Raw genomic sequence first — 25826 nt, forward strand, 5'->3', positions numbered from 1 at the left:
TTAAGGTGGACAAATAATTTTTATTCGTGCATGCAAATACATGTCAATACTGCAAACTTCTTCCATCGAGTCTCTCAAACACCGAACCGGGATGCTCTATCCGTGCCCAGCCAAAGCTACAACCTCTGCACGTCAGTGCTACAGCGACACACGGGCCCCGCCGGGGCCCCCCTACTCTAACACGAAGGGAAACATTACCAGTGGGAATCAAAACCGAAATAAACGGAATAGAATTTACTCCCCCATATATCCCCATTTCATTTTACAGATTTTTTTTTTCTTTAAATTATAGTTTTAAATAGAAGCTGAGAATGCGCCATAAAAATGAGCATTAAATCCATCGTAGCGATGGTGCCTGCTTTATACATGATGGGTGTACACCATCTTTTATTTCATTTACATTTCAATCGAACAATAGATTTGCAAAGAAAATGTCTAATACAGACGTAAAAATATTCACACTAGAGCTTCACAATCGGTTGTACAATTGACAAACAGGCCTCTTTTCCCAAACTTTCCAGCTAAGCAAATTTATAAAATGTAATCAATGCAACAAGAAAAAAAAAATTTTCTTTAAAACTTCCAGGGAAAAGAATACGCAGTAAACAGTATCAATGCGACAGCAGATGCTGCAAGCTAACCACAATACTCTGGAGTGGCTGTACAGTGGGTATGTGCAGTACAAATCAAAGCCACGTGTGTTGTATCACAACTACTGTATAATGTACTTGTTTGCCCAGCTAAGAAAACGCATGCATTCCCATGCCTTGGGTAACGGAGATCTACTCTGGAGAAATCCAGGGGCTATGTGCAAATGACCTTGGCTTTTGGCAGTAAGAAACGCAGCCAGGCTCTGCTTTAGTTCAGCTTTTACAGCAAAGTCTCGAGTGATTAAAAGCTTCCACAAGCATCCGTAAATAACGGGGTGTAGGATTATGTTTGGGCATTGGGCACTTTGATTATTCAGATTTGTTTCATCTCATCGCTGACAGTTTTGGGGTTTTTTTTCCCCTTGTCCTGCTCCCCTGCCAGCAAAGAGATGCACGGGGATGACTACTGCCAAAGTCAGCTGTTCATTTATACTGGGAAATTGGGTCATTTAAAAAAGCACATTTATTGGGTTCTGCTTGCAGAAGAGGTCCCTCAATGAGAGGGAACTTCCTAATAAAGGGATTAAACTACAACATAAAAATGGACTTTTATATCCTACAGATCATCTGATCATTTCTCATTTTGTTACACTCTCAAATTCAACACCTTCCTTTAATAACAGTCTAATAATGAATGAAAAGTCTGTTCACAAATATGATCAAGGAGCTGCTGGCATACAGTGTTTATGTACAGCAACAGGTACAACTTGACAACTTGTGCTTTAAAAAAGCAAACAAAACCAATGTTTGGAACTATTCTGAGTTTAGATTTGAGTTATTTGAAGCGTTCTTTCCTCAGCTGTTTCTGACCACTGTGCATTATTTTGTACCTCATCCAGCCTAGTACACTATTATACAAGAACAGCATTCAGCTCTTGAGTACAGGAGAAATTAAAATTTCAATTGAGTTATCAAAGCACTAAAACCTTCCAAATTAGACTTCTACAGAGAGCTTAATTAAGAGCTTATTTAACATAATCAGCTGTGTACAACTTTTTTTTCCTAAATCAAATGCCAAACTTCAGTGTCCCTGTACTAGACTACCAAGAACCAACGCCAGTTTGCTTTGCAAAGAGTCTAACCTTGCCTTTGAAGGGTCTAGTATACATTCTACAATGCAAAATCTGCATAAACACTAAGATTCATTTCTTGTCACCTGTTTACAGGAACAAAATATCAGTAGCAGGGCAATCACTCTGCTCTAAGTATATGTTAAGAATGTACAGATAATTACTTTCTCACACAAGCATTCTCCCAGCACAAGCATTAGTCTCTATTAAGACCTATGTGGGAAATGAGGCAAACCAAGGAATGAATCCAGGTAGTGAGGCAACACAATTAACTTAGATACTAATAATTCCTGTCTCTCTTGCATGTGAAATCCCTGCTGTACCCCTAATGGGGAAAAAAAAAATTAAACCAAACCAAAACAACCCAAAATGCTTGTCCAAGCAAAGCAAAAGAGCCAATCTCTCTCCCCGATCTGCTACGGGCCTTCTTTTCTGACAGCACAGGTAAGTCAGGCCAAAACCTAAATGGGCATCACTGCTATTAACACACACAGGGAAGTCACTCTATCTCAGTGTCAGAAAATAAGCCCTTCCACAGCCCAAAGGCACCTGATTTACGACTAACAACATGAATACATACTTGTTTGTAAAGGGTCAAGGGCTGAAACTTCAATAGAGAAGAAAGCCACAGCCAGGTGTTCCCACCTGCAGCTTCTTCTCCCTGTCAGGGCACTGGAGGGCATTAGTTTCATGGCAAAACCCACACAGTCACTGTTAAAACAGTAAGACAAAGCTGGCATGCTGTTAAACCCCCAAATAATTCTTTTGCCTGTCCTTCTAGAGGTTAAAAAAATCAACTAAAAAACCCTGGCCTCAGTTCAGAACCAGCTTTCCACTTGAAGTGTATGGTCACCCTAGAGAACTGCTCTATCACGGGACCTCCTGCTGCAGACAAAAGTCTAGAGATACATTTGTTCTTAAATATGCCAAGAAGTTGGCAGGAATATGTCAGGCTTATGTCATTTCACTGGACAAACAGGCAATGTGTGTAAGCAGCTTATCCCAACCCCCTCCAGCAGAGCACAACCAAGTTTTTAAAACTGCAATTTTAAAATTAAAAAGTTAAAGGTAAATACACAATCAATTTATGTAGTATATATTCACCCTCAGATCATGCTGAAGATGTTCTGTGGAGTTCTGGTGCACAGAGGGCTCTTTCCCTGAGGGCAAATAAGGACTTCTCAAACCTTTATATTTTCTCTATTTTTGTAACAAAATAGCAATTTAAAATTTAAAAATCTTTTAAAAAAATTACATCACCTTCAACATGGAAGATCTCACTGTTTAAATATCCATGAAAGAGACATACTTGTTTGCATATCTGTTTTGGAATTACATTGTACAGCAAATAATAGTATCTCAGAAGCATTTCAAAAGTAATATAAATTCGTATTTACAGAATGGTCTTGGTATAAAATATACAACAATCATATTTATGTCTAACATTCTAAGTTAAAGTTAACATCGATAGGAAATAAGTTAAGGTGGCAAAGGTGGTCTGGTTCTTGTATCCATTCACTTCACATTGCGAGTGGAACGAAGCGTCAGTCTAACCCTACGATGAGGTGGCACTGGCTGGAGAAGGTACAGCAACAGCCAAAGGAAACTAAGAAAAGACTACTGGACTGCTTTTCTACATACATTCCTTGACACTGGAGTATTAAATAGATGTGTAAGATCTTCCATACTGACACCAGAATATCAAAACTAACCCTTGGATTTGCAGGTATATTTACAACATAATCATTTCATGGACAGGTTCGTTAGGAGAGATATCAAACACCAATATTTACTTAGTCTAATCAGTAACCCTCAGGGAAATGCCAACCCCCACCCCCCAGAAGCGTGCACAAAACAGTTATCAAAATCTTACCCGACCACATAGCTGTGATTTTGTAAAATAACAACTCAGACGACCAGTAACATGATCCTCTTTAAGCATTTTGCTAGCAGGAAAAGCCCTTACATGCAGTACACCTGGTGAAAGATCAGCTTGGCTTAAAATATTCCAGTACAATTTTCAGAGTAAACAACTTCACAGAAGTTAATAAAAACATAAAAAAATGTAAAACTTGTCACAAAGAAAAGTAAGAGGACAAACGAGAAGACAGTGACCATCAGGAGGGAGAGTCCTGCTTTAAAAAAAAAAAAAAATTGGATTTTTAAGCTTCTCAAAAAAATATGCCCAGGGCTCTAGTTCATGTGTATTTATGAAATCCAATTTTCAGTTGACATGTCTAACATGATTCTCAGTCACCTCTTAACAGGGCATAGATTCATAGTTTTCAGTACTCTGAAGGTCAGATAATGCTATCTTATTGTATTTTCAAGGTCTTTGAAAATAAGTTGCCACTGAATAAGCAAAAATTAAACCTGAATACAAAATTATGATTAACAACATTTAACAAAGGTAATTACAACCGCCTTAAATTCCCAATATTTAGTTTAAATTAAAAACAAAACAGTACAAAAAACAGCAATACCATCTTGTTAGTCAGTGCAAACACTAGATACAGGGTTTTCAAAGGAAAGCCAAGAGCACCTGATACTTTTTGCCAAGTCATCTGGATCCTATAATCTCCAAGTTGAGAACTATTAATGAAGAAAAAAAATATGAAAAAACCCAAAATCGCTGTTACATTAGTGCATAACCTCTCAAAATCGTCGCAAATTGTTTCACGTATAGCTTGGGGAAATCGATACCTACTACACTAGCTGGAGGACTTAGGCACTTGGTTTACTTCTGATAACTTTACTTGGACAAGTAGCCTGTGTACGTGTATCTACAGCACTAAAGCAGAAATTGGGGGGAGGAATGGAAACCAAAACCTGCAGCAAAGCACTGCACCACAGACCTGCAAATAACAGTGCAAAGCTAATGGTGTGTTAACCCTGTAAAAGCCTCAAGTCCAAATCTCCACCTCTCAGCCTTCCAACAATGCTCCATGCAAAGTTCCACAACTAAGGAAAAAGCAGCTGCAACAAGACACAAGTTCTTCTCTCGTGAAACAAAACAGAGACAAATAAGTTAGTCTTCCTTTCACTAGATGTATCATCGTAGGATCCTGCTAGTTTAAATAACTGAGTTGTTAGTTTTCTACAGAAGCCATTTTCAACAAGAATGGCTCAGATACCGCACCGGATTGCTACAAACTCATAAAAAGCTGCTTTAAGCTTAAGTAAAACAATGTCCAAATTCCATTCATTTGTGGAAAGTGAACGCCTTACCCTAGTAAAGTAAGTTTTTTTTTTTCTTCAGAATGCTAATGCGAGAGGGGCTTGAAGTATCAAAGAGTCCACAGGAAATGCATGACCCCAATATTATTTTTTTTAAAAAAAATATACATTATATAATATATATTATATATATAAAAAGCTAGTGTAAATGCTTCCATGGTGTGGTCACAAGCTGGAAAGATGAATGCCTTTCAGCTGTTAACCATCCTGCCATTTGCAACAGGCTTTAAAAAGTCATTTTTATCCTCAGACATAATGTGAGCAGTTTTCAAAATGAGGCTGCCAACACTGACTGATGTGCTGATGGGCAGGCAGCTTGCATTGCTAACAGATGTTGTGATCGGCTGACTGAAGCAAGAAGTTACGGGCAGGATTGTTTTCTGCTCCTCCCTGAGGAGAAAAATAAGTTACACAAATATTAAACAAGTACATGCACAAGTATCCGGAACTGAATTGTGTGCATTAAATAAATACTGACATTGACTCATTTTTAGCAACAGGCTAAAGATCTTACTATGGAACGGTACGCTCGAGGTGTTAATGTAGTCTGCCTCAGTTTCAAAGGCTGCTTTACCCATTAAAGACTACAGAACATAGAAACCTAAAATAGTGTGTTTTAAAATCTACCTCTCCATGGAGATTTGTGCAAACAGTCCGACATTTAACCTTTTTGAAGTTTTTCTTAATTTCTGTTAACTATAAAAATATTTTGCATTTTTTGCTTACTGAATGTGAAAGGTATTTTGAACAGCTGTGACACGTTTCAGTGTGTACAATTACAACGATGCATACAAACAATAGTACCAGCCTGTGACTTTCAGGTTTGTGACCTAATTCTATTTCTGAACAGGTTCTTCTCACTTCACCAAGCATACACAATGCAGATGTCTAATCCGAGTCTGAGCAGGTATGTAGTTCATCCTTAAACAATCATGCTTCCACTATTCTGATGCTGCTGTTTGTCTAATACTGGCAGACACTGCTGTTTTGTCTAACACTCACAGAATCACAAGGTCTTCACCTAAACTTTGTCTCTTCTGTTCCATAGATTCTTTCTGGTGCTGCTTGAGCAGATGCCCGTTCTCTACAGTTGTTCCGTTGAGCAGCTGATCATCTTGGGAGCTAATCCCCAGCTGTATGTCCAGAATCTCCTACAAGAGAAAAGGAGGAATGCCCATCAATTCTGCCCCCATCAGCTTTACATTTTCCTATTATGTTCCACTACATTAAGCTGATGGAAATGGGAGTCTGGTCATAAAACTCCTTATTTTTATGTCATACTATTGGAATGCCTACCACATTTTACTGAAGGAAAAGTCAATTATTCCAAGATGGCTGTGAATGACAAGAGTAGTACAAACTGTGAGCTCATTTTAAATTCAGTAATATTAACTACCAGGTATCTGAGTGAGAAGTACAAGACCCCAAGTGTTAAAAATAAGGCAAATGTTTCATGTCACTACAAGGACTAAACCCAAAAGGCTTTGCTTTCAACAGAAAGACTAATGAAAGGACCCAGCGACACACAGATTTTTGTACTCACTTCTATTTGTTCACCTTGCCCATCAGGTTCGTCTGTATCAAGGGCTGACAGCTCCAATTCAATGTCTCGATCTGGCTTTGTGTCTGCACAGTCTTCAGTATAATCAGACTAAAACAAGAATTGATACATTCTGTAAATATCAAGTTGGGTTTTCACCTGCTTCACACAACACTGGAGTATTACAGTGAAAAAAGAAGATGCATTTCTAGGACACAACATTTCTACAATACAAACAAGCTAGTTAGACACAATAGAGCTTCAGGCACAGACAACACAGGATACAAGGCTAAATGTAATCACAATAAAGTACCAGAACAGAGAGATAAAATGAACACTGAAGTAGAAATTTCAGTAGAGTCCATTGGCAAAATGTTTAGATCTATAACACACACAAATAGAAAAAAACCTAATGATTGCATGAAAATTATTGTCTTATTCTTCCCATTTTGTAAATGGAAGCAGAAGCACAGCAGGTGCACCTGCCCAATCTCAGGGAAATACCTGAGTGCAACAACAGTGACTTAACTTGCACAGAACATGCTATAAACATTTGGGAGTGTTAAAACTAAGTTTTAACTCTTAGTTAAAATTCAGGCACTTCTGTATATACACAACCCCTCAAAGATTTGTTCATCCCAATTACCCCTTTCTTTACCTCACCATTCCTCAAATCAATTTCCTTGCTTAAAAGATTTAAGGTAAGACGACTGCCTTCATCGAGAGAATTCCACTTCTGCTGCATGGCCAGGGCATTGGCCTCTCTCTGAAGTAATAAGGAATTGCTTTTGGCCTGTGGAAAGAAAGGGATCAGTTACCAGCCACTACACTGAAACCACGGGTTGTCAAATGGCAAAACAAACCAGCTGACACAAGCACAGTTCCCCTGCTAGATGGGTAACATGTGTGCCCTCAATGCACTGCATTTATTTCGTTCTGCATTTGCAGACATGCATCAGGCCCACCACCTCCTCCCCAGAATGGCCTTACTGATGTCAGTGGAACAGCTCACATTAGCAGTCCTAAAGCAGCATACTAAGCATTGCAGGACTACCTTCTAGTTTAACCCTAACTGATAATTTTGTCATTTGTACTATTTTCTATAGGCTACACTAAGAAAACTTATTTAAAACCACTTTACTAAACAATTTTATTTTAAATTAAAAACCCTCATGGTATATCATCTTGTCTTACCTGCTGCAATTCAATACTCAGTAGATCTCCAGTGCTGGAATGCTTTCTGTGACCAGACAAATCTGTAACTATGAACCTGTCCCTTTAAGAGAAAGAAGGCAAAACTAGGAATTAAAAACAAGTCCTCTAAATCAAGGCCCCATAAACTTCATTAGTCTATCACTGTTAGATTTTTGGGCAGAAACTGTGTGACAATGTGCTCTTCATCTTCACTGGGGCTCCCAATACCTCAAGGCATTGTACGAAGCAAACATCCTTATTTTATATACGGGTAAGATGTGGCAAGAAAACTACTCAGATTTTGACATGACAGCTTGGCAGCACCTCACTCCAATACTTTTATTAGGCCTCTCAAGGGATAATAAAGCACAATTACTAGCAATGTAACTGCATTAAGTATTGAAGACTACACAACTTTTAACCTAGTTTTTCCAAGGCTTTATGCTGGTTAGGTAAAAGGTCTTTTACTTTAAAATTAAGAATGCCTATTAATAGACATTCCAGATTCCCCACACACACAGTGAGGATTTTGAAGAACTGCAAGCTACAGAAAATGCTTTTAAGAGAACACAGAGAGGAGTTTGTACCGTTCTGCATAACGTGCTGATGAAGCAGAATCTGAGCCATAGGCACTCCATCTTGAGTCAACAGCATTGACATAAGGGACATAATCTGTAAAAAAATCAGGATACCATTCACTATCTTCTCTGTTCTTAAGTGGGGTATACAGGTATTTTAGCTCTCTGCATCTTCATAGCTGCAGTAAGCACGAGGAGGATGAAATGCTCATGATGTACATGAACAACGAATTGTTGTCACAAAGCCTGCACTTGTACCTGACACACTGATGGGCTTAGTAGCACTTCCTTGGGAAGCAGTGGCCTGGATGGGATCTGTCGTGTGGTAACCTGTGCGGGATGACCTGGAGATCGCACCCCACTTGGAGATGATGGGTCCGTCGCTGAACGGGATTATCGGATCCTCCTCCTTTGCCCTTCTCTGCGTCTCAAACAAGTGCACTCTCCTTTTAACATCCCCACTGTCCAAATCCTACACATTCAGGACACAGGAGAAACATGGACTCATTGAGGTTGTTCGGGTTCTTCAGTCAGCCGATAACTTTCCAATTACTGTTGCCTATCTACAAAACTGGGAAAACACATTCCAAACGGGCAAAAACTACTTTAAAATACTAATAATGGAAGCTACCAACTTAAAAACAAACAAAAAAAAAGGCTGGTTTAACCAAAGAGAAGACACTTCAGCATGTAAGATCATCACACTAAGGAGAGAACATGCAGAAAACCCCTACCATCAACACGGCATTGGAATTGGCAATCACATCCTTGGGCTCTGAGTCGATAGCATTTATACAAGAGCCAATAGTGCCACAAGACCACGGTGAATAGTGAGAGAGATGGTCTTCCTCAAATTTAGTTCCACTCAAATCACTGACACTCTCTGAGAACTACAGAAAAGGGAACAAATAAGCAATGAATAATAGAAACAGGGAATTCAGTTTTAAAATGAGAAGAGACATTTACTGCTATTTAATTAAATTATCTCAAAAGTCAATCAAGGAGTTCTAGCTGTATTCAAGACTTGATTTGGGGACAACATAAGCTGTTTTGTCAAATTTTAAACCAGTGCCTCTGGCAGCTGTCAGAGGGCAAGCTTTGCCACACAAATAACTGCCCGGCCTGCCAAGATGAGAGACTGAAATCAGTGCCACTGTGTTACTGGCGGGTTTCTTGGGGCAAATACCCACACTAATTTAATTGAGAGGAAGCCATGCATTTTCCTTTAATGTGTTAGCAACTGGTAGATAGAAATATGACTGGGAACCCTCCAACCTGAATGAAAAGGACTAAACCCTGATGCATCTTGAATGCACCCATAAGGGACTTCAGGTACCCCTACCTTACATGGTATTTTCTGAATAATCAGTCTTAATACCTCAAATCTCATCAATGAAACTGGCAAACCACAGCTAAGACTGCTTGGCACAGTGGTTCTCAAACTAGTTTCTTGGATGCATCTAATTTACACAGATAGAAAAAATACCACAAGTTTGCTTTTTTCCCTTCAAAAGCACACTACTGCTATTTCTTGAGTTCCCATTCTTCTTTTCAGGACTTATCTCATAAGTACACAATGTTCTACCAATGCCTTTTGCCACTTGTAAGGGATATGCACTTTCTGGGACTTGACAAGCACCTGCAGCTTGATTCAGGCTACTGATCAAGTCACAAAGCCATTTGGAGTATGAAAGGGAATGTTCTTTTTAATGGAAAGCAACTGTTGTTCCCTACACAAAAACCTGGAGGTTCACAAAGCTAGCTCAATAAAATTACATTTCCTTTAGTGAGGCTGAATTGAGTCACTTTACTTCTTGACCTTTTTACTGCAGTCATGTTTAGCATCACCTTAATATCTAATAATGATCCATTCAATTTGATATTATTTTCCTTTTGCTAGAAGATCAATTTCATTTTAGGAACAGAGAGCAGGTGGAAAATCTTTTACTAGAAATATTAAATGGCACCTCTCAGAAACAGGAAGGGAAAATAAAGAAGGTCTTTGGCTTCCCACCTCTGTGCTGAAATCTACACTGAAGAGAGGAGAAGGTGGTGTTGGAGATGGTGTTGCCATGGGAAGGGTTGATGATACCAGAGGGGTTTTCTGTGTGTGGTACTGTGCCCACTGCTCCGGCTTCCGCCTCAGCTGCTCATCATAACCAGTCTTCAAGTGACCACAAGGCTCCTGGCAAGAACAAACACGGGACTGTATGTCCTACCACACTCTAAGGAGAAGACAAATACTTGCAAGGGACACACTCGGCCCCCCAGATTTCCTTGGGTCTGTAACCCTCCACTGGCATTGCTTGGAGAATTTCACAAGAATCCACAGGAGAGCCCAGCCCATGTGTGGCAACTCAAATCTTCAATATGCAATTAATTCAGGCAACATGCATGGGAATTAAAGAGGCAGAGGAGCTTTGGTCCTAATGCAGATTAGAGTGGTCAGTTTTACAAGCCCATTTGATTAAGGTTAAAAACAAAACAAGAACTTTGTCCGGGTCACATGTCTTGATCACTGTAACCCCAAATAAACGGGTCTATGCTAATTATTTACCAACCTCTCAGTAATGACCTTCAGAACCAAAACAATACACACCCTTCCTTCCTGGCTCTCACTTACCCTTGGTAAAGGCACAGTCCTCTGCTCGTTTGGAGGTTGACAAGCCACAGAGTAATACCCATCCAGAGAGTTGTACCTCTCCCGTAATGATGTCTGATAGACAGACGAGTGCATCACATCCATGGGAGGTAAGGAATTGCTCCTAATTATATCATCTCGTGGGTACATCTGTGGGCGCCAGATGCGCCTGCTGTCATAAACTGGAGCATACATTCCAGAGGGGACAGGAGGAACTGGTCCATACGGCTGCGGAGGAGGAGGTTGGTAAGGAGAATTCAGTCGATCTCGAGGGGGAAATGTACTGTAATGATCGGCATATGGCACGGAAGCAGGTGGGAGGGAGGACTCTGGAACGTTACTGGACCTCACAAAGCGAGGAACACAGGGAGCCACACCAGCTGGTACTGTTGGAGGTGGTGGATAATACCCTTAAAAATTGGAAAAAGGCATATTTAATGCAACCACGAACGACCCGAAGTTTTACACCTTCTAAAACTGTAAACAGTGTTGATGAGCACCTTTAGAGAACGAGGAGTCACACTTTGCAAACCTGTTACTGACCCTGCCACGCTTCTGTGAAACACAATTTCATGTATGACAACCACATTTGCAGATGCCCCTTCACCACCTGGACCCAGTTTGGAAGGTGGAGTTTATCTGCCATTATATACTGTGGAATAACTATGTCACTGAAAAGACAGGATCTTAAACACCTCTTTATATAGGGAGTTAAAATAGTTCTCCCTAAAATAAAAAGCTGTATTACTAAAAAAAACCATTTCCAAATTCCAAATGTAAAGAACCATTTCACACTTGACTTTCTTCTTCCTTTTGAGAGGACTGAACATCTCTGCCTCTTGAGAGCTTGTGAATGACTTGATGCTGTAACACTTTATTGTTTGCTTAAATACAAACATGCACACTGTAATCTAAAAAGGTAACTGGAATCTTTCAAATACATTTGAGCAAGCACAAAGTAGAAGCAATCTATGCCTCTGGTTTTGAATCGTGCCTGTGGATACCCTCATGGACAGACCACGAGGTGAGCAAATCTAAATAAAAGCAGTTAAACACTAACAAAGGAAAAAGCAGATGAAACACCTTGAGGTTCAAGTTGTTCTGGATGCTGAGGTACAAGTTGCGTAACATACAGCACACAAACCACCACCAACACTGGGAGCAAACTGCAGGTCCCTCACATCCCCAACAATGAACAAGATTAACATTCCATTAGGTGAAGATTCAGATATTTAATAAACTAAAATAAAATGAAAAATAAATTGACAAAACAGAGATAAAAGTTATTTCTCAGCATTCAGGCTTTTCCACAGAAAAATTCAGAGCTAATTTTGACTCAGTGCTCATCTCACTCACCTGTCTGTGGGTACTGTGGAACTTCATATGACAGCTGAGTCCTGGGATCTTGGAAATATTGAACATTGTCAGAATGTGGAGGGTAGACGGGAACTCTGGGAACAAACGGGCTGGATTTTGGAGGCACAGAATTCACTTCTGTTCCAATATTAGGAGGACCAGCTGAGGTAGCTGCTGCCTGGCTTACAGGAGTCTTGGGTGGAGAACCGATTTTACTGAAAAGGATTACCAAGAAATCATTAAGCAGATCTTCACTTATTTCTGTCAGCCATCTCTTCATGCACACTCCTATTTAACATGCAAATTTGGGCCCTGTTACTTCCTCTGGAAATTTGTTTTTCATACCCCAAACTGATGGTGCATCTTAGACTTTCTCCTAAGAAAACTCAGCAGTGGATATAAAAGTTTTGGTGTGTACCCAGAAGTTTACATACCCTTTCTAAGTGTATTCTGGTAAAGACAAAGGCTTTGAAAAGCTGTTTAGAGACTAAGTGCTTCCTCCAGATGTATCTGACCGGTTTCAAGTGAAACCTCCAAAACTAGAAGGTTTCCAGGAACGCAGTACACCCTTCTTGGTGTCAGGAAATGTCCAATTTTAAGTGTTTTATTTCTACGTAATAACCCAGTAGTAACTAGGGATACCATGCTGAGGACAACTTAATAAGAGATAAAGGGAGATGCCATTTTGTCCATATTGCACAGGAGTACTCAATAACTGAAACAAGTGATGCTGGCTGTGACCACCTGAACCCACAGAATACCTGCACTGCAGTGCAAGATCTTACACAACTCTGCAGCCAGGGAGCACCAGCAAGGACTGCAAGCCAGGACCAGAATTCAGAATCTGCTGTTTGCCATCCACAGACTCCATGATAATCTGAATGCAAAGTGTTGTGTTTAATCATCTCGATGAAAAAAAAGTCACCTACTTTTCAGAGAGTGATTCTGTAGGAGACCCAGAAGCATTCTGGCCATTGGCTCCAGTCTTCCCTCCCTTCTTGGTGTTCTCCAGAGCCCTCAGGGAGGTGTCTGCACAGCGAGGGATCAGCTGGGGAACCCCACTTTCCAGATTAGCTATTCCATTAGTACTTGGCACCATCTTCCCTGTTGCTTCTGGGCTTCCTATGACAGAAATGACGTTCCCCGTTGAGGTTGAGACGGTGCTATTTACGCCAACTTTGTTGAGAAGGGGGAATGTTCTCACTGTTGCACTGATTTTTTTGTTCCTCAAGCGGTATCTGTAAACAAACACGTGTGCAAACACACAACAGAGATGAGTTAAAGTGCTCACTGTGAACTGTAACATATTTGTAAAACTAGCAAAAGGAAGGGACTGAGAAGAAAACGATACCAGAAAAATTACAGACTTATTTTCAACAACTGTAACCCAAAATCATCTCTCCCCTCAAAAGATCCATTCTGCTGTTCTTTGAAAATGCATTTGGGTGAAGACAGCTCTAAGAATGCAGATGTTGCATACTGTTCAATAACTAGTTCATGCCTTAATCAATTAAAATGTAATTAACACTCTCTCTCATAGGTGATATAGCCAATCCATGAGAGACACTCAGCCTAGACTCAGTTTCAGGAAAGGAAATTTTACTTTACATGGGGTAAAATAAAAAATAAAACTGGAATTAGTTTCTATTCCTAATTTCATACAAAGAATTGTCACGTTAGGGATTCACAAATCCTTCCAAATGAATGAATGTATAGAAGAGACTGTTTTCAAATTCTATGGAGATTGCTTGGATTTGAATTAAAAAAAGAAAAAGGAAAAAGTTTCCCACACTCACTTTTCAAGCTCTTCCTGAGAATGAGCAAATGTACAGTTTGTTCCTCTTGGACACCCCCCTTGCTGTCGAAGGTCTCGGCACATACTGGTTTTGTATTTGCTATTTGGTTGTGGCTTTAAAGAAAAAAAACAAACCATAAGACACTCTTCTTACAATCTATCAGACATTCACATAAAAATAGGCTTAAAATACAGAAAATCTATCTCACTACAGCCAGCTCTGCTGCATTCCATACTCACAAATGTTAGGTTCTCAAAATCCCAAAGCAGTAAATAACAGTATCATCAATTATGCCACAGAAAAGGTCATAAATATTTCAAATCAACAGTAGTTTTTCTAAAGTTGCATCTTTCAGTAAATGTGCTTTAAAACATATAATGCAGTGATCCAATATAGTTACCTGTGGAGTTTCATGGCCTTTTCTACTGTAATTCTGAATGAAATCCACCAGCCCATGGACCACAGTCTTGACAGCGACCATCGCATTTTCCAGCTGCTCCCATGTTGGAGAGGCTGCATCTGAAATTATTAAAAGGAGGGTTGTCACTCTGCCAATAACTCCAGTAGTATCACAAATAAGAGGCAACTCTCCTACTGCGTCACAACACCAAGTCCTAGGACAGAACTCAGAGAGCCCCGAAGAAGAGTTTGTTACGGTAATTAATGGGAATTTTGAAACCAGGAATGGAGGTTATCGTCTTAATACTTTATTTTGCTAGATAATGAAAAATACCACAAGGAGAGTTTAAGAAACTGAATTTGCATACCTGGATTTGGATCTATGTTTGCCAGGAGCTCTAAATGAGGCCTCAGCCTGTTTAAGTTTGCAGGATCCCCCGTGCGCTGCAAGACAATTGTCAATTCTTGTACACTCTTTGCAAAAGATTCTGGAGATTGGAGCTGAAAATAAAGGGAGCATTAGTGTGCTGCATCTTACAGCTGTGAACTACAAATCTTGAAAAGAAATTCACAACTCTGGTTCCTAACTGCAAAATATAGTGTCTTCAGATGGCATATAGAGAGAATCAGTGGAGAGAAATTTTATTTCTCAACTCAGAATCTGCCCTATGCAGTTTCATCATAAGACACCAGAAAGGGAATTAAAGGACTTCATAGGAAGAATATGCTACAGTAGGGAAAACTTCAATCCAGTTTTAATTAATATCTGATATGACTAAGGACAAAAAGTTAATTCAAGGAATTGATTTTTATTATAACATTTAATAGTCAAATCTAATCCTACAAAGGCACTAAGATCGCCCCTTTGACAAACCTTGTCAATAATGGATTGCATGTGTGATTTATGTGCCAAGTCTCCATAAAGAAGGGAAGACCATTGTTCTGGTGATATTCGAAGTCCTGCTTCCATGGCAATGTGAACGATCTGGGCATCGTGTTCCCTCCTCAGCGCCTCGTAACTCCGGAACTCCTCTTTCAGTTGCATCAGAGAAGAATCTTCATCCCTTTTAGTGACCTAATAAGTAGTAATAGTTAAAAGATCCCTCCTTTAACAATTGACTTTTCACTCTGCACTATTTTAATGTGCAGAAAGCGAATTTACAGAACATTTTACAGGTGACAGACACTAATCCTAGGCTGGGTTCTCTGGAGCTGCACTAGTTCACAGTAACAAACTCCAAATCCTGGTGTTTTACCTTAAAGCATGATGCTCTATACAGTAGCTGCACAACATGACCAATGCTCGTTTTGGAGGCCTGAGGAAATCTTGGTTCCAGCCTTTGCACAACAAAAAGGACCAGAACTTTTCTTGAGAGTGCAGAGCCATCTTCCAGTGCCAGTAAGACAAGTTTCAGTGCCTCCTCTTGCATAGCTTTAACACACAGAAAGGAGAGAAAGTTAAATATATTCCAGAAAACAGCAACACTATCATATATGAACAGATTAGCAGGAGTAACTGAATCATCTTGAACGGAATCCCTTATTACTTTTTATTTCACTAATCATAAGAAAAAAAGCTTTGGAAACTTTTAAAGAACATTGCTAGTCTAGAAGTAGTATTTAGAAGCACTCTAAGCACAGCAACTTAAGAGCTAAGACTAATTTTCAGTAATGAACACATCAGTAATGTAGCTTTTATATTTTTCTCCACTGTGCAGTCTTGCAGCCTTTTCCACTCATCAGTGCTACACCATGAAATTGTATAAACTAAATATGGGAACAGTACTGGAACGCTATCATCAGTCTCTGGAATCAAGAGAGGACAACTTCCAGGTTAAAGAAAATTTCATTCTTGTTTCTATGCTTGCTTCAGTAGTGTTCTTAACTATGAATTTGCACTTTCTATCAGAGATATGTGATAATTAGAAATTTTAAGAGTATGCTGCAACTAAGATTGTACATCTTCAGCTGAAGAAATTTCAAAAAAAAATTTCTGTTAAGTGAAGGGACAGCTAAGTACAGTCTGCTGCAGATCTACAGGTACCTTACCTGGTCCTAGAAACTGGCACCCTCGTGCCCTGACAGCAGCCCAGAGATTGGCAGAAAGCTGCTGAGGATTTTGGTGCTGCAGGATGAGTTCTGTGACAGTTCTCTCCCCCAGGGACCGAGCTGCCCTCATGGCTCTGACCCGACCCTCCTCCTCCACCAGCTGACAGTTCACCAGTGTCACAAGTTTCCTCTGCATTGGACGGCTCAGTGCACTCTGGTTCAAGCTTGCAACACCTTCAGGAAAAGGGAGAAAAGGCCAACTATTGCTTCTGATCAAACTCATCACAATAACACAAACAAAAATGTCTGACAGTGGATTTCTTTCTCTAGGACTTGGATACTAGTCACAGGCACCTTCCCTCCTCTTGGGCAACTCTGTAACTCATTATCAAAAAGAATTTTAATTAAAATCTTAAACTGACATCAAAGCCACCCTTTGGGGAAAGTTCAGCTTTAGTACAAAGTTAGCCCCAAGGCAATATTATTAAATAAAATAGAGTATTTTGTAAACTTAAAATAAAAAAACCACAAACAAGTGTCACAAGTGTGAATGAGCTTTCAAAGTCATAAGGGAAATTTTATTACGAAAATAAGAGGATTATCTCACTGACACTTACAATCAGTGCTGAAAACACAATGCTATTAAAAGTAAGGTACATCAAAATTCCACTGTCAGGAGAGACTCACCTTTTCCTCCACTTAATGGCTTCAAGTAGAGTGCCAAATCCTCAACACATTTCTTTGCTACTTCATAATGTTTGTTCTCTCCTACATTGCTCAACTTTACTGTCTGATGATCAGGTACCTAAAAAATATGCAAGGGGGAGGAGGGGGAGAAGAATGACATCCACCTGGGTGAGCTGTGTGATGTGCCTGCGAAGGTGCCACACTAATTACATAACACTGCAGGTGAGCACTGCCCCGGAGCAGGGACACAGCTCCCAGCCCAGGCACCCACCCTGGCAGGAGCAGCAACTAAAACCACTCCACACGAGGATGGGGGGGATCAAAGACGTGTTTTTTTTAGCACTCAACACGTTAGAAACAGAAATAGGAGAGAAAACAACAAGGTGTAATGAAAAGGCACTCAAAAGATGAACAACACAAGGTCTGAGAGGATGATCAGTGTACCAGATCAGCATGATTTGCTACAGACACACGAGGGAAGTCACAAGACAAAAATCAACTGGCGTGAAAATAATAAAGCAAAGTTAAAAAAAACCAATTTAAGCATCATTTGGGCATGCTGAAATCTTCTGAAAGAAGGACCAGGAAGCCTAACTTGGTGGAAAAAACTCAAACTAGAGTAACAAGGTCAGATAAGGAAAACAGAGGGAGTATTAGTCATAATACATTAATTGTCTGGAAGGCATTGCAAGAAGTTAGGAGACCAAGAAAATAAATATTGTAAGATCAAGGCAGTGATCTGACACAAAAAAAATGAAAGGAACACGTGAACTTGAGAAACAAAACCACTTTGACACAGTGTTATTACCAATAGCTGTGTCAAGGCATGTGATAGGGCATTAAAAAGCAAAGTAAAAAGCATCTTCTTACTGCATCACCGAGGTGCTGGAGTGAAAGCAACATGAAAAAGCACATGAATCAGCACAAGGGGAACAGACTTATTTAGTCTCCATAAAGCGCAGTACTGATTATATAATCACTGTTTTGCCACCGCTACGAGACAGCACAGGGAACATTCCTGGCCTGATTAGCCAGTGTCTGCAAACGCCACTGAAAAGCCCCATCATCAGGCATATTTTAAAAAAAATTACACACACACACTGCTGGAACCTGGTTAAACAGCCACTTTCCAACATGTGACATGTAGAAAGGACATTTCTTGCAGGACTATGATGACCGAGTGCAATCTGCAGGTTCACTCTTCTTATGACAAGTGGGACACAAAACTGTCTGTTTCCCAACAGGGATTTTCCTCCAGCCACAGTTCAAGAGCCCTTTTAAATCAGAATTCAGGTTACAACTAGAACCTGTTTTCATTTTATGAGAAGACTGTCCTGAAAACGGTGTGGTTGCTTTTAGAGCACGTATGGCCTTCTAAATATCGCCAAGTTAAGTCTTACCGATTTCTGGGCTAAAACGAGGGGGAACAGATGACAACACGTATTGCAACTGGCACACGAATGGTAACAACACAAAGTGGCAACACAAAGAGCTGCTTAACCCCTACCTGGGCTCCAACCAGCTGGAGGAGTGCAAAGTTGACAGGAAGCACGTCGATGTCGGTGTTGATGGCGGTCTGGTCGAAAGGACATGCCTTGCGATGGAGCTTGTTCAGGCAGGTCTTACACACGGTGTGAGAGCAGCCTAAGCTGATGGGTTTGTGCACATTCTCATCAAACTCGTTGTAGCAGATTGGGCAGGACAGAAATTCTGTCCACTGAGCTGCCTGCACAGGCATTGTGGAAGCTGGACACTTGTTTAGCAGGCTAGCAGACCATTATTTCACTGTACTATGTTTTGGCAGCTGTAAGTGAATAACAGAGTATTTAAAACATGCTTTCTGGCAATTTAGAATGATTTTTAATTAAAAAAAATAGCCCACAATTTCAGTGTTACACAGAATAAAACCAAATCCTTATGCTGAAGTACTCAAAAACCCCAACTCTGCATTAGTTTAACAATTGTACCAAAAAAGGCTCATGAACCAAATTAATGCAGACTACTACAAATTGAACCTATTCACAATAAATGGCATTAAAGTTTGGGTTTGGGGTTTTTTTTGGTGGAGTTAAAATCTTATTTTCATTTGAAGTAGAACAACATCTTCCTTCTGCAGATCTTATCCAGACTTAATGAGACATCAAACTAAAACAAGCTTTGCTTTTTCTAAAACATATCTTCTCTTTCTGCAACAGACAAATAAATTAAAAATCGTAAGAAAACTCTAAAAGAACGAGAGATTAATTTTTAGTTTTACGATTCTCCTGTGTTACTTTCCCCTCTTCTCTCAAGAACCCATTGGAATACTCAAGGGCAGAGACTGCTGTACTCAGTTTTGCTTTTTACATCCCTACCTTACACACAACTTCATGGGCATGAACTGGCAGTGAGAAAATCTCTGATGTGTGGAAAACCCAGGTACTTAGGACAAAACCTATGATAAGGCAAGCAATACCTTCAGTTGGCTTGCTATTCAGTCTCTTGAAAAATCTCTCTGTGCAACTGTGCCAAACAAATTCTTTATGTATTTCAAAGAAGATATGGATTTATAGAGATTGCTCTGAGACATGCCATCTTATATAACTCGTGTTCTTGGAAAAGGTGCCAGGCCTAAGGAGTTCATCGAAACCCAGAGCTCCACCTCGGTGTGGCACAGCCCCACCCTGGGCCACGATGTGCCACCGTGGTGACTCTCTGGGCAACCCACAGACCAGTTAGGTCACTTCAAGGCTAGGAACAAGCTTGTCCCAGCAGCTTGTTACAAATGCAAATAGAGAAATGTTTTAATTACGTGTTTAGCATTCTATTTTTTTCCTCTGATGACAGAAAAAAGGTAATTGTTCTGAGGAAGCCAAGATCTCCCCTCCGTGTTTGAATTCGGGAACTCCTTATTGCAATTCCATTGTTGGCTGTGCTATGGTTTAATTAATGCTAAAGTATCAGACCATTGAAATAATTACTAGAACATTAAATAGACTCTTATCTGTGGATGTATTTTATGTTAATTATGACCATCTGTTTAGAAATCCTATTTAGTACTATGAACATTCAGTGCCCTTTAAGTAACAGGATCCTTGTACAAGATGTCCTTATCTCAGCGAGCTTTGCAATAGAATGCAGCGATTTTCCCCCCAGATGAATTCCCATAGTAAGTGTAAAACACACCAAACTGAAAACTGAACCTGTCCCTTCAAAACCAAACTGCTGAGGCTAAACTTTCAACACAAGCCAGAATATTCACATGTATTGGACAAATCAGATTTTCATCCAGCTCCCAGGAAAGCACAACCAAAGCTCTCACAGGGATGAACAAACACAGTCATCTTTAGCATGCTATTGCTACATATGTCTTTTAACCAAGGAAATTCAAAAGCAAAACAAGTAAAAGCAAAACCAAAGAGTGAGCCAACATGCCTAGCGAGATTTTTTGATTCCTCTGTAAAGAATCCCACCATTTCCTTTAGCACATCTGCTTCCCCATCAAAACAGCAAGACTAGAGAGGCACTGAACTGCAAAGCCTCGCAGAAAACACTTTCCTCAAAGCTCTGTGCAGCGTTACCAGAAACATTAAGACACCAACACTGCTGCTGACCTAGGACTGATATTGCTGTTTCTTCGCCCATCTGACTGCAGGACACAGGTAACAGCACAAACCAGAGCACCCTGGGAAGTGTGGGACTGCCATGACTCATGGGGAAAAGTTTAGGAAGAGGCTGGCACAGGGAGAGCTCAACTGCTAGTATGTCACTAACGAGCTGCTAATAAACAGGCTCTATGTCCACACTGCTCATTAATTATCTCAAATGCAGGGATCTCTCTCTCCTACAGTACCCACGCTCTGTTTCCACAGGTACTTCAGAGACTCAGCACTTCTCTGTTTACAAGCATTTAAAATACACTTGTTTTCCTGACCAGCATAGAAATGAACACAGCAGATTCTCCAAGTGTGCACCACCAGGTTTTAAAGACCTATCTCTGGGTGTTTAATCATCCCAAATGACAGATTCTACTAAGCATGTGTTGACCTTCAGATTTCTTGACAGGAAAAAAAATCTAATTAAATCAGCAAACAGCTGGGAAAAGCTCTTGACTCCCCAAACTTCAAGCAGCATAGAGGGAGGAATCTCCATACTCTGTTGAGCTGCCAGCTCTCCTGCCATTCTTGCACCCCATCGTGTTAGGAAAACAATCTCACATCTCCTAATTACTATGTCAACTTCTGCAAAAAGCATAAGCCAAATGTTTAATAGACTCTTGCTCCTTGTCAGAAATAATGTATTTCAGGGATGTCCTCTTGAAGAACAAATTGCTCCAGCCCTCTAAACTGAGCAAACACAAGGAGAGCAAGAAGAAGGTAAACTAGAAACCCCGTGGATTTTGTTTTTAACAGGCAGTACACTCTGTTAAAACAATTAACCTTGGTCTGTTCGCTCTGGCAGAAGTGCTCTCTATCTCTACACATACACAGGGCTTCTCTTCCCTGTCAAAGCAGAAGCACCCTGCAAAAAAAATGCCAAAGAAATGGCTGATACAGAAACTGGTCAAACCCACAAGGCAAACAGTCTGAAAAGACATGGCAGTTGCTACTTCAAAGATCATTACACAGTGAAGTTACAGTAAGTTTTACAGTATTACTATCAGAAGCAATGCTTCAGATGACAGAGAAATGGACAAGCCTAAGTTCAGACATTATGTAATGGTAAAAACCAGTACAGCCGAGTAATTTTGTGTTTCTAATGCAGTAGTATTTTCCCATTGCAGTAATGACTGCAATGGAGCAGAGTAACCATGACTTTCTCATTTTAGAACAGAATATGTGATGAAATTGGAAGGTGGGGTGGAAGGGAAGATAGGTGAAACCTCAAAACCTTCCTCAAACAGCTGTACCACTTACAGATGATGGAAGTTGTAAGGTTATTTTACAGTAACTTCCAGCTACTTAACCCCAAGGTATTCTCTACAACTAATCTAAGTCACTGTGCTTACTCAACCCCCTTTGGACATGATAAACATAGTTTAATTCTGATTTCCTGAAGATACCAAGCTTAGGTGATCAGGGTGTTCTGTCAGTCTGTTCCTCTCCCACACTGCTCAGTCAGGGCATTTGCCAAAATGCGAGACAGGCAAGTTCCATCCCCTGTCAGAGGAAGGGCTGGAGGCTCCGCTGCCTTCCCACAGCTCCACGTTAGCTCTGCTCTGCTCAGGGCCCCTGTGGGCCACAGGCAAAGGGAACAGGAACAAGCAGAGCTTGGATACAAATGAGACATGGAATAACTCTGTCAGCGCTGAGCAAAGGGAAGTCTTCTCTACAGATGAAGGAAGATCTCAGAAAACTTGCGAAATTATATGGCATTTTCACAACCGAGGTTCAATTGCAATCTCACTGTGGATTTAAGCCTAAATCTTAGAATTCAATTGATTTTTAATCACTGAATTAAAGAGTCCTTGATATTGGCTTGCTCTTAATGCTAGAGATCACGGCATTTCCTTTTCTTTTTTAAAGTGATCTCCATTACAGTTTTTCATTTATGCAGATTAATGGTCTGTTTGCACTGCAAAGAGGCAGCCTTTTCAAGTTTTCCTAAGTTTTGTATTTCTGAAAGCATTCTGACTGGATCAAAAACTTAAATGTCCATGTAATCAAATTATCAGTGTGAAAGTATTGGCTGGAAGGGCTAGAATATTTTATTAATGTCTCTTCAACAGCCATCATCTATAGATCTAAAAAGTAGCTTCATTAAAGGCTTAAGAAAGGGCCATCCCCGTAACAGCTCTGTATTGTTCAGCTATGATGGCCTGAAATCAAAATAAATCCTCTTTAAAGAGCAGACTTGCTTATTTCCACACTCCATAATATCTGTCACATGTAAATCTCTTTGTATCAAGTGCAAATTCTATATATAACATCTTTAATGACCATTAAATACAGTATTTCAACGCGATGTTTTCACTGCACATTAATGTTACCGGGAGTATCCACAGCCCAATTCAAATCTCAGGAAAGTTACCAAGAGAAATTTTGGGGACATACTACAATTATAGAGTATCTCGAGCTGGAAGGGACACATAAGGATCATCAGGTCTAACTCTGCTTCTCTCAGGAGTACTTGACACTGAACCACATGACTAAAAGCATCATCCAGATGCCCCTTGAGCTCTGGCAGCCTTGGGGCTGTGCCCACTACCCTGGGGAGCCTGGTCAGTGCCCAACCACCCTCTGAGGGAAGAACCTTTTCCTGATGTCCAACCTGAACTTCCCTGACAGAGCTTCAATCCTATTGCTTGTGTCCTAAATATACATCTGAATATATACGTGTATCCAGACCACGTTTTGCCAAAACGCCTATGGGATGCTTCACTTGCTATCTGCGTTAAAAATCCGAGCTTAGATGCCCTCTGTCTCCTTAAAATACGTGGCTGAAGAATAATTCCTGTGAACAGGGGTACAGTTGACTAATATAAATTTAAGCTCGTGGCTGCTCAGTGACTGCCAAAGTTCACTCAGTTCAGAGGTAACTCCCTCCAAACCAACCCCAGAGTCAGTGCATCCTCAGCACTTCACACCTGCTCCTCCCTGCTCAAGCCACCAGAAATCCTGCTAACAGACTTGAAAAGTTTCCTAAATACTTCTGTAACGCCACTGTGGGTTCTTCCTTGTGTGTTGTAGGTGTCACTGAAAGGGGAGTCTGTCCTTGCCACCAGCCCAACACCAATTCAGCTCCTGTAACAGTATTGACTTTTCAGGACTAACTGAAGGGCAAATAAATGAAAAATTTTCTTTGCCACCAAAATCAGCTGAACTCCCTCTGAATGCAGAGAAAGGGAATTTATTTTTAAGCAGATCTATTTTGACACAGTTACTTCACGAAGAGACATGCTGCAGAATTCCTGACTCTCCAGTTAATATTTTCACAGAATAAGGACTCCCATGTATGGTTCAGTTCCCCAAGCTTTTTGTTTTTTAAAAACACAACCTCCATCCTTAAACTATATATCTTACAAGAGAGAAATTCTGTATTCTAACATTTTCCCAATAATTGTAATGAAATGCTATTTCCATTCTGAGACGTAGACAAGAAAACACAGGGCTCCATAGGAGCTGGGAAGCCTCTTTAAAGGTTGTACAGAATGGCTCAATATGCCCATGGATGTAATTTTTTTCCTTTCCTTATGGTTGTCCAGTCAGCAAGGAGACCCCTTCCATTTATCCCATTAAAGGTTTACAGAATATTACCAAATGAAATATATAACACTCCTAACAAATGCTACTCTTACCCTCTGAATATTTTAAGTATCTTATCTACTGTAAATCAACAAAGCCTTAAATAAATGAGATCAACACCCAAGACCAGGAGTTCACTTTGGGATATCTCAAGCACTGACACTAAAATCTGCTGGAATTTAATATTTTTGAGAGAAATGGCCACAACCTCGCACAAGACAGGAACACGAGTTAATAAGAAACATTTTCTTGGGGAAAGCTACAGGAATTACAATTAAACCCAAACAACATGCAAAGTTTGCAGGGAAGTGAACCAGGCCTGGATCAGAAATCGCCCTGGTTGCCTGCCTAAACTTTGTCATTATTTTCTCTCATTCCAGCTCCACGGCATTCCCCTCTGAACCCTGAACTGAGCACTCATCACTCTCCCACCACACTCTGCCCTTGCTGTGCTTTGTGCTGACTTCTGCACTGAACTGGACACCTCGAGCATCAGCACAACCTACACACGCTTCTCCTGCTCAGTTGTTTGTTTTTTTTAAAACACTTCAAACGCGACTCGGTGCCTGCAGCCCTCGGGCCTGTCCCCCCCTACGACTGCCTTCCACCATTACCCCAAAGCTCAGCTCCGGGGATCCTGCACCCCGGAACACAGCCGGCACCGCTCGGCTCTCCCCGTGCCAGGGACGGCTCAGCGCGGGCCGCCGGGGCTGCGGCCCCCGAGGGGCTGGGGGGAGGCACCGGGAGCTGCCCCCCTGCCCGTCGGTGCCGTGAGTGCTCCCGCAGCCCCGGTGCCCCCGCAGGCCGCTGCCAGCAGCGCCCGGCCCCGATCCAGGCTCCGCTCCCGCACCGGGCCGGGCCCCCGCCGTCATTTCGGGGCCGCCACCAAATGGCTGCCGGTGTCCCCGGGCCGGCCCCGCGGCCTGCCGGGCCCCGCCGCCCGCCGACACCCCCGCGCTCCGCGGCGGGCGGGCCCGGCCCGGCCGCGCTCCCGCAGCGCCGGGAGGAGGCGGAGGAAGCACCGGGAGCGCGGCGGGAGGGAAGGGGGGGGCGCGGGCGGGGCCCCGGCGGGTCAGCGCGTCCCCCGCGGCGGCCGCCGCCGCCCAGCCCAGCCCAGCCCGGCCGCTGCCGTGCCGTCCGTACCTGTTCGGCGGGGCGGGCGCGGGGCCGGCGGGCGCGGGGTCGGGGTCGGGGCCGGGCGGGGCCGCCTCAGGCGCCATGGGGCGCGCGCGCGGCCCGGCGGAGGCAGCGGCGCGAGCCCCGGCGGCGCCGCCTCATCGCGCTGACAGCGCCGCGCCGCCACGCCCCGCGCGCCGCTCTCGCGAGAGCCCGCGCGCGCGCACGTGACCGCGCCCGGCCAGGGAGGAACGGGGAGTTACCACAGAGACGGCGGCGCAGACGCGCCC

General features: G+C 41.7%; 1 protein-coding gene and 1 non-coding gene across 4 annotated transcripts; both read right to left on the bottom strand.

Moving 5' to 3' along the window:
* Positions 1–25607, bottom strand: RC3H2 (ring finger and CCCH-type domains 2). 3 transcript variants are annotated; one of them, XM_027741310.2, is made up of 21 exons: positions 25564–25607; positions 18705–19001; positions 17198–17315; positions 16511–16744; positions 15718–15893; positions 15336–15536; positions 14830–14962; positions 14463–14581; positions 14063–14175; positions 13196–13504; positions 12267–12481; positions 10893–11320; positions 10284–10454; positions 9004–9159; positions 8528–8741; positions 8279–8363; positions 7692–7773; positions 7156–7290; positions 6501–6608; positions 5960–6108; positions 1–5347 (listed from the first exon to the last, which is right to left on the bottom strand). In XM_027741310.2, exons 2-21 carry the CDS (start codon positions 18933–18935, stop codon positions 5149–5151), a joined length of 3576 nt encoding a protein of 1191 aa, XP_027597111.2. In that variant the 5' UTR covers positions 18936–19001; positions 25564–25607; the 3' UTR covers positions 1–5148. The 3 variants fall into 3 exon arrangements, with proteins under 3 accessions (XP_027597111.2, XP_027597112.2, XP_027597114.2); XM_027741313.2 differs by having other exon boundaries at positions 5219–5347; positions 5979–6108; XM_027741311.2 differs by lacking the exon at positions 25564–25607 and having other exon boundaries at positions 18705–20213.
* On the bottom strand, positions 15053–15164 carry LOC113998575. The gene has a single exon (XR_003544502.1). It is a non-coding gene; the product is annotated as a small nucleolar RNA SNORD90 (small nucleolar RNA).
* Positions 25608–25826: the final 219 nt, after the last annotated feature.

The sequence above is a fragment of the Pipra filicauda genome, unplaced genomic scaffold (assembly GCF_003945595.2).
Source record: "Pipra filicauda isolate LSUMZ 115617 unplaced genomic scaffold, ASM394559v2 scaffold100_size2392355_pilon, whole genome shotgun sequence".
Taxonomy (NCBI): Eukaryota; Metazoa; Chordata; class Aves; order Passeriformes; family Pipridae; genus Pipra; species Pipra filicauda.